This window comes from Macrobrachium nipponense, chromosome 20, assembly GCF_015104395.2.
Source record: "Macrobrachium nipponense isolate FS-2020 chromosome 20, ASM1510439v2, whole genome shotgun sequence".
Classification (NCBI taxonomy): Eukaryota; Metazoa; Arthropoda; class Malacostraca; order Decapoda; family Palaemonidae; genus Macrobrachium; species Macrobrachium nipponense.
In genome coordinates this window covers 20186338-20196337 of record NC_061089.1, presented here as the reverse complement: position 1 = coordinate 20196337, position 10000 = coordinate 20186338, and the positions used below count along the sequence as shown (strand labels likewise).

Below are 10000 nucleotides of genomic sequence, written 5' to 3'. Positions count from 1 at the left end.
TTTACTGTATCTCCGCTCATATTCTTTTTCTTCCATCTTACTCTCCACCTTCCCCTGACAATTGTTTCATAGTCCAACTGCTTTGAGGTTTTCCTCCCGTTACACCTTTCAAACCTTTCTGCTCTCAATTTTGCTCTCAGAGTAGAAAGACCTCATAGATCCCAGCGCTTGTCCTTTGGCCAAAATTCTAAATTCCATTCCATTCCATTCGAGGTCTCTGAGATGGTCGTCGGTCCTTACGCATAGAAAATCAGTTTCCACAAATAGCCGGATTCCTTTTAGTCTACTACTAAACTCAGACGTCTCGACATGACATTAGCAAATGATTCGAAACATATCGATTAGAAATCTCAATATAGAGAATTTTAGCCAGCTGCTAATAATGGACGTTCTAAAAATATACTGGCGCTTTGGCTACGTAAATAACATTCCTGGCGGGAACGTTTTATACTAACATGTCAATATTGAAGTTTTTTTGTTTTTTTTAACTCGCTACTGTTAGTGCAGGTTAGGCTGAGTATGACTCATAAGGCGCTGTTTTTGGGCAGCGCTATTAAGAAGTAAAACGGAATTCCTTTTTATGGCAGTGAACTTTATTGTATTGTTCGCATGTTGGAAGAAGTTCCCGTTGTCATGGAGATAATGACGCGTAGGCTTCTAACACTGCAGTGCCCCTGGCAGGAGGCATCCTATCAATCGACTAAGCAATTATCGGCGACAAAGGGAGGATCCTCTCTCTGCGACATAAAGTATTCTCAGTCTTATAAATCATTATTCTGTTCTGAACTATCTTTTATAGGTAGTACGTGAGTAAGGTTTCTAATAAAGAGCAGCTTATATGCTATTTTATTCAATATGTTTACAGATTCGTGCAGGCTCGAATGACTGAAAGAATTCAGTTCGCTGAGAACTGGAGGCAGTTAACGCATGTGCACCTGAAGAAGTAGTTTACATAGAAAAAATGTAGAACCATCAAAATTGCACATTCGTAATATTGCTATGCGTCTATAAAGGCATATATAAAGTTTGTGTACAGCTTCACATTTGCAAGCACACCCTTATAAAGACATTCAGAGAAGTAATTGTCCTCTAGTTTAGTTTCATACCAAGTTCTAAAGGAAAGTGTTGATATTCATGGGTTCGAATCCAGGCAATCCCGGTTAAATTAGGTACACCTATATATCATTCCTACGGTAGGGGAAATTCAATATTAATGAGATATTTGAACATTCAGAAGCGTCATGTGAAAAAAAATACATATATACATTATATGTTTGTGTATGTATGTATGTATGTATGTATGTATAAGCATTTAACAGCCAACTTACCCTTTTTCTCATTTGATAATTATCAGCGTGATAAAAGAACTAACACAAACTCTGGACGAATGCAAAAGGATGAGCTTTTCCTAGAGCAGATTGGACTTGGTGTGAATGATATGGCGAGAGAAACGTATCATTTAGCTATATAAATCGTGACCAGATGTGAAGCACTTTAGAAGGTGTGGGGAAAGATATAGGTAGAATGTGCTCATTAGAATCGAGAGATACGCAATATGATAAAAACGAAGAATTTATTATTATTATTATTATTATTATTATTATTATTATTATTATTATTATTATTATTATTATTATTATTATTATTATTATTATTATTATTATTATTAATCTCAGATAACACCTGGTTGCTGTCATTAACATCACGATTCTTGGAAATTAAATAGTCAAGGACGAAAATCATACTTACTCGTTACCCAGCAGAGCAATTGGAACTTGAGCACAGCGATAGTAAGAGGTCGCAAGTGATAGAGTGAGCGGCGGCATTGATCGATCTTGCAGTCCCCTTAATGGGTAACAGTCACGCAGGTGATCGGCGAAGAGATAGGATCACTATAAAGTCCTTCCAATAATACAACGTAAATTACGTTGACTTTCACCGGAATGTAGGATGATTCATCGCTGAATAATATCCTCACGAATCATCAATAGATAGTTCCCAATATTTGGTCTTGGATTTTTAGTAAAATGGCTGACATTTACAACTTATTTCTTGTTACAAAACAGCAACAAATGACACACGACCTGGCTCGACAAACAATTCTTATTAATGTCTCTTCCTTTGCGTACTTTTTAAAAGCAATAGCCACTGCACATCTACACCATCCTTGTTTCTTAAGACCACAAACATCTCGCTCATTGATTTGACCTCATAAGAAAACAGACCACAGACTTATCTACGATATTTTTCACAGCATCCCTTTACTATAAAGTGACAGCCTGGGGTGTTTCTCTAATCTTAGGATTATTTTTTGTCATTCTATTTTCTCTTAACCTGATTACTCCATAAAAACTATCACTTAAAGATCGGCACTTCTCTCTCTCTCTCACAGTTTGACCTGATTATGAAGGGCCTTGCTGACGTAACATCCGGGAACTTTCTTCTTCAAGTCAGATCTCCTCGGAACGGCAGGTCTCTTCATCTCAACAATGGTAATCGTAATTCAGGCCATCGTTATCCTTTGTTAACCTCTCATCATTTTCATTTCAGCAAAGAACTTGCTCAGTTCCCGTATCTCTAGAATGGATGCGTTCTAATCACACTGAGGGGTCAGTAGCCATGTTTTGTTGGAAGGTTGCGATGTCAACCTTTTAGTTCCAAAGATTTTTAAAAAAATCTATCTATATATATACATATATATATAATCTATATAATATATATAATTATATATAAAATAATATATATATATATATTTTTAGAAGGCTAGTCTTTACTCACTCATTAACTTCTCTTATTTCATTTCATGTGGCATGTGCGGGTCTTGGGAGACACTCGCAGACTTTTGTATATTAAAAATGTAACAGTTGAAGAACTGATATAATCGCGTTCGGAGTCGTCTGCCAGAAGCTGCCTAGAAAAAACAAATTAGACTTTAAAAAACGACAGCGTCGCTAAATTCTCTAATTCCTCATGAACACCAAGACTCTTGAAATCAAGTTGGGAATTAGAGGCGTGATGGGACTGGTCAAAAATGCTTTAGCATGTGTTTTCCTTTCCATTTAAATGCTGAGAACTAGATATTGCATTACGTCAATGACAAAATAATTGCAAACAGAAAATGAGAATGATGACGATTCTAAGCATTTGTCAAGCATATGGCAGTTCATAGCCTACAATGTACAGTAGATGTTACTAGCCCCTTTCATATGCATTGCCGTTTAATAACAAGTATCCTGGGCCAGCCTAGCCCTTGTCCTAAGAGAAAAGAGAATAGATATCATCTCCGAAGGAAACATGATCATTAGGAATTGCTCTTACAGCCCATCGTCAGCTAGTCTTTGCATTTATATTGCCAAGAAAGCAGATATTTGAGCCTCTAGGTCAAAATTAGTAGGCGCAGTTATTGTAGCTTTGCCAGTAGTGCTAGTATGGTTTAGTTCTTTTAAATATTTATTGTCATGATATTTGTAAAATACTGCATACGGTAATGTAACTCTATATACTTATTTGAGATCCAGATAATTAACTCGGTTTAGAAGTTTAGATACTCATATTTTGATATGATATCAATAGAATATTAAACTATCTTGCACTTCATTCGTTCTAAATTATATCACTATTGGTTATTACTTAAGAAAAATAATCTTTACAATCGACCCGGATAAAAAATCTTCTTTCTATTGGCTATAAAAGTCATCTCTCTTGTTTAATTTGCTGCATCCTGTTGATAATGAAGACTACAGACTTATCTACGATATTTTCATAGTGTTTCTTTACTATGAAGTGACAGCCATGGGTGTTTCTCTTATCATAAAATTATTTTTATGTCATTATATTTTCTCTTAACATGATAAACCTATTGGCTATGAAAGTCATCTCTCGCTTAATGAAGAAATTCACCATAGATTATTCAGATTTTAGTGTATCAGCTGTTGAATGGATAATGGATAAATATACATAGTACGGTGTATCTTTTTGACTGAACATAATGGTATAAGCATCGAATACAAGAGTGTTATTGTTATGACATAATTTCCCATTAAATACGAAAATGCACATTTTCTATGAAAGGGTATCGTTTTTAAAGGGGGAGACTCGGAAAGAGGAGTAGTTGCGTCATGTTCTACTAAAAATTAATTTGAGAAGTATTCTTCTTTCCCACTAGTTTGTTACATTAAAAAACAGTGCACTCTAATTACGCTTAAAATGTACAAACGATTATATACAGATGTCTTGAGTCGAACCAATATTATTATCAAGTCTAAAAAAAGAAAAAAAATAATTTTTTTCTTACTATGTATAATATATAATATTTATTTCCACGCTTACTTTTATGATGATTATCTTAATATGCCTAAACGTTATTATTGGCGAATTAGGAATACTTTACTGAATCGAACGACTCCCGTTGCTAAGGCGGTTGCTAAGGACGCTGATTAGACTTCTGACGGCGAATCTTTCCCCTACACATTCAGGTATGGCTCTCTTTATGCCTATTTTTTTCAGACAATTTACTCTTGGCAGTGTTTTTTATTGAAAGCTTATGGAAATTTCTTCAACATGGTTTGTGGGAAATTGCTTTACGGACAAACGCGTTAATAGAAATCCGAGATTTATTAAAAGGTGTTCGGTGTTATTCCCATTTTAGTATATACAGTGGATTGTTACTTTATTCGTGGGAAAGCTGATATCGACAACACGCTCGTTAGTTAATGTCTATGACTGCAATAAAGCCATAGAAATACGAACACGAAGCTCATTCTCCCCTTAACACCCTCATTCGAGCGGTAACAATCCTATCACCGTTCGAGTCTCAATTTTAATAGCCTAGTCATTGGCTGTTTATATATATATATATATATATATATTATATATATATATATATATATATATATATATATATGATATATATATATATATATATATATATATATATATATATATATATATATATGTATAATATATATATATATATATATATATATATATATATATATAATATATATATATATATATATATATATATATATATATATATATATATATATATATATATATATATATATATATATGTTGATTGATAGACATAGATAGATATAATTTCTCGCATGAAGGTCGAACACAGTTCGAAGTAAGACCCACTTTCGAAAATCATCAAGGACTGTCAGCATTAGAACGAGGGTCAATTGATTCATGAAAAACGGGCTGGTCTCCATCTTCAAGTTCTCGATGCAACCAAAATACTTGAAAGCATTATTGGCAACTTCTTTTGCCTGGGCGTTTAAACATGCTTTAAAGGGACACTCCATTCTCTTGTAAGGTTGTTTCACGGTCGTTAAATGAGATCAGAAGAGTTCCTCACCATATAAATTTGCCAACGCCCTTCAAAAACTGTGCCACATTTGCGATATGTTCGAGTATTTTCTTATTTTATGATGATGGAAACGGAATGGACAACTTTCTAGTTTAAAAATAAAAAGAAATCTAGGGCAAATCGATATATGAATTCAAAAAATCTTTATTCAGTACAATGTACATACCGTGGAAATTCGTAGATTTGGCACTTCTGTATTACTCTATCTTAACTCTGCCTGATTTTGGTTGTGCTAAATAACCATTTTATATGCAGCACCTTTGAGGGTGGTCTTCAGGTGGGGAACAGCTCTTCTGGATTAACGACTGGATAAGCCAAGATAAGAGGGTGAGGGACAATAACCAGATATACAGATAATCTTAAGCTTCTCTTTTCAAGTTCCTCGGAAAAACCTGTGTAGAATGGGATCACAGGCATAAAGACCTATGATTTATAGCTTTTTTTTTTTTTTGCTATTGTTGTTGTAAATGCCCTAAGGTGAAAGAGCTTGTACTTAGTTCTTTCACCTTCCTTATGTTTACATGCACATGCGCCCGCGCCCACACACAATCACAATTTATATATATATATACACACACACACACACACACATATATATATATTATATATATATATATATATATATATATATATATAATATATATATATACATACATATCATATATATACAAAAGTATATATGTATATATTTACAGTAAATACATAGGTATATAACTTGTGCTTACCGATATGAACATCGCCATAAGATTTGCTCTAGTGCAGGACTAACACCTTCTGCTGAATAGTAATGCAGAAATACTTAATAAATGAGGAGAAATTAAATCAATATCTTTTGTTTTCTAGTATTTTGTTTGCAGAAATATGCTGCTCGTGAACACCGATAAAGAGAAGATGACCAAGTAATCCGAGATGACTCAAGATGGCATCAGAATTGAGAACTGACTTGTATAAAATTTCCAAGGATTTGGGCTTAAGGATTAGGTGTGGCCATGTTTATAACGGGGACAGCTATAACCGAAGAAACGTTTTGAGAGAGAGAGAGAGAGAGAGAGAGAGAGAGAGAGAGAGAGAGAGAGAGAGAGAGAGAGAGAGAGAGATTATCACATTTTATATCATTAAAACTGATAAAGCATTGTTTTATCATCATTAATTCTCTTCCTTCTACTACAGTTCTCTGTATTCAGGACAGAGTATCTGTTGCTTAAACTTAACCAAGATGATATATTTAAATCTTGATATGATACATACGGCCATTTATTCAAGTTTGACATATGTTCTTCATTTATTACTTTCCATACGAGGCTGAGAGAAACCAATAAGCCGTTAGTATTCGAAATTTATTGTATTACAATCATACAACAGCCATTTAATCTGAGTATTAAGTGATTGACAGTCTTGTCATAAAATATGAATTAAAAAGAACTGTTGCTCTCAGCGAGCACCTTACGAGAGGTTTCACCCTCTGGAATCTGATCTAACTCAAATCTCTCTAAAAATCAAACTATCTATTTCGTTTAATACTTGAAAGTAGGCATCACACGTTTGGATGTCCACTTTGCTGTTCCGTCAGGTGGTTCTTAAACTTATCAAAGTATTTCTTATTCCTGCATTGAATTTCTTGTTGCAACTCAACGACGACTTTCTCCATGCAGCATTTCCCTCCGTTGGTACATAGATACGCGTCGACGAGCCTCGAGAGGCCGTCATTCTCGAAATTTTTTATTATCCTCTCTTTCAAATCGTGGATGAGGACCGCCATGGCGTAAGCGTCCGTCGAAGGAAGCGAGGCCCCTCCGTGGTAGAGATAAGGAGCGATATTTCGGTGGCTCCTCCTCCGGGCATCCTCCAAGGCCCGCACGGCGTCCTTCCTGTTCCGTCGATGCTCAGGCCAGAGCGGCTTGCCAATCTTCGTCATGAGGCCCCAGTCAATAACCGTGACCTCGACCATTCCGTCCTCCGACGGGAGTTTCACGCAGATGTTGTCGTTCTTGATGTCGTTGTGGGTGTAACCCAGGGCGTGAACGCTACGAACGATGATGGCCGTCTTGAGAAGGACGACCAGTAAAAAAAACGGGGGAGTGTTACAAGTCCGCAACCAGGTCGACAACGAGTCGCCGTGTCGGGTCATCACTATGGCGTAGGGTCGCATTGTCACGCCCGCCATCTTCGGAACACCAGTTATATTCAAGATTATTTGAAGTGATGATGCTTCAGCAAGCATCCGCTTGAAACAAAAGTCAGTCTCGTCCGAATTTTTGTCTGGATAAAATACCTTTGCGCAGTGCGCTTCCCACTCCTTATGGTGCAGCGACTTTACGAGAGAGCGGTTGCCGGATGCCAAGTATTTGCAGTCCTGAAGAAGAGAAGGGTCCAGTATCTTGACTCCGTAAGCTTCTATTGCCTTCTTTTCTTCGTTTAATTTTTCTTCACCCTCGACGTCGGGCACTCGAGAGGTTCCCTTTTTCTTTTCGGGTATGTTAAGGTCTTTGCACTGCTCAGTAGAACCACTTCTTTCCTGAGAGCCATGGCCAACACTGCAGCCGCCGCATATAGAATCGGCATAGCCTATAGGAAGAGCACAACCACAATTGTCACAGCGTAATGTACCCCCAGGGAAACCGGAAGCGGAACACTGTGCAACAGAGCCTCTGTCTTGACCTAGTGTTTTGGGCACAAGATGGGTAGGACTAAGCTTATTCACAGCACCGCTCGCATCTTTCACTTCACAGCCGTCACCTTCGTCATGCAACCGTAGTTCGTCGATACGACTGGGACTCAAACAAGAATTTGAGCCCTTGTACGAAACAATGTTACAGTCGACGTTGTCCGCAGGACTGCCCTCGAACTCAGCCATGACAGAGAACTGCTGGAGGGCTGCAAGTGTCAATTTGTCTCTTGGGCGAAGAGTTGTGAAAGTGACGCCGCTTATCGATAAACAGCTTGAAAATTGAAACTGCCGAGACCTTTCTCGAACAGCAGCCGTTGTGAGACTGGTGATGAAACGACCCTGTAGGGCGTGGAATTGGATGCTTAGCTCGGTCGTAAAAGGCAACGATTGCCATTTTGTTAATTTATTTTGTATAAGCAAATGGAGAACAGCTTCTCATCTAAGGGACAAAAATTGCCACAATGTCTGTTAAATTGATTTTAAAACCAATAAGTTTAACTGAACATAGAAATTTCTGTATATTTTAATTCTATAAATGATAAAGATCCGAACGGTAACCACTCCAGAGCACTCTATATGATTGGCCATTCTGAGATGTAATCGGTATTTGCCTTTCTAAAGAGGCAAACATCCATACAATCAATTGTGATATAATTACACACATTTATATATACACGTATGTAATCTCTCTCTCTCTCTCTCTCTCTCTCTCTCTCTCTCTCTCTCTCTCTCTCTCTCTCTCATATTTCCCCTGTCTCCTTTACTCTTCTCTATATTCCCCTGTCTCCTTTACTCTTCTCTTCTCATTTTGTCACTTTTGGTTAAAATTCCGGCTGATCATATTCCCTTTCCAGGATGAAGGTGGAGAAACCCGTGATGCGCCATCTGCCGGCCGACTGGCATCGAAACAACGCCTCCATACGCCAGGGCAGCGAGGATACCAGGACCACCTCCCACAACTTACGCCACGAGTCGACGCATTTCCGCAACGAGGTAGGGCCGTAGGATGCAGAATTCATAGAGTGCACTATTAATCCTGTTAGGATCTAGCTGATGTTCGTTCCGTCGTGGCTGGTTTGTTTGCGGGTTACCGCTTTCAGTGTGCCTGTATGGCACACTATAGACCACAGTAGTAGTAGTAGTAAAGAGCGAGAGAGAGAGATTTTAATTGAAAGAAAAATTAATGAGGAAAAGAGTTAAGGAGAGAGAGAGAGAGAGAGAGAGAGAGAGAGAGAGAGAGAGAGAGAGAGAGAGAGAGAGAGAAATTTTAATCGAAAGGGAAATTAAGGAGGATAAGGGTTAAGGAGAGAGAGAGAGAGAGAGAGAGAGAGAGAGAGAGAGAGAGAGAAATTTAATCTAAAGGGAAATTAAGGAGGTTAAGGAGAGAGAGAGAGAGAGAGAGAGAGAGAGAGAGAGAGAGAGAGAGAGAGAGATTTTAACCGAAAGAAAAATTAAGGAGGATAAGGGTTAAGGAGAGAGAGAGAGAGAGAGAGAGAGAGAGAGACAGAGACAGAGACAGAGACAGAGAGAGAGAGAGCTATGGGACGGGAATATGTGATATAAAAAAAAGATCTATGCCCCGTAACAGTGATTCCTTAGATAAAAGAATACGCCCCTAATACGGTTAAAGGGCGAACAGACTCTTCAAGGCATTTCTTGATGTTGCATACTACCTTTGTAAAATATTCTGAATTCATCATCTTAAGACTTAATGACAATATAGATGCGCTAAATGACAGCAAAGTGTGCATAAATCCCGGTTAAAAGTTTGTTAGGGACATTTGGCGATAACATCACGACGAAAGAATATGGCAAATATCGGCATCAGCATCGAGTCTTTCGAGAGTTCCTCCTGCGTATGGTTTGCTGTTTGAGATTCTCCTGAAATTGTCCGACATTTCCCTCTCCTTGAGAAGAAGCTAAAATTTTTTTTTTTTTACCTTGAAAACGAAAACATG

At 37.6% G+C, this 10000-nt stretch overlaps 2 protein-coding genes across 2 annotated transcripts in view; one reads left to right on the top strand and one right to left on the bottom strand.

The window, feature by feature from the left end:
* Positions 1 to 10000, top strand: part of LOC135222864 (tektin-2-like) — a 72998-nt gene that overhangs the window by 55673 nt on the left and 7325 nt on the right. The window contains exon 2 of the mRNA XM_064261212.1: positions 8897 to 9035. Within this exon, the coding sequence (XP_064117282.1) occupies positions 8898 to 9035 (138 nt within the window). The 5' untranslated portion in view covers position 8897. The remainder of the gene's footprint in view (positions 1 to 8896; positions 9036 to 10000) is intronic.
* Positions 6695 to 8384, bottom strand: LOC135220770 (uncharacterized). The gene has a single exon (XM_064258230.1). It carries the CDS (start codon positions 8226 to 8228, stop codon positions 6909 to 6911), a length of 1320 nt encoding a protein of 439 aa, XP_064114300.1. The 5' UTR covers positions 8229 to 8384; the 3' UTR covers positions 6695 to 6908.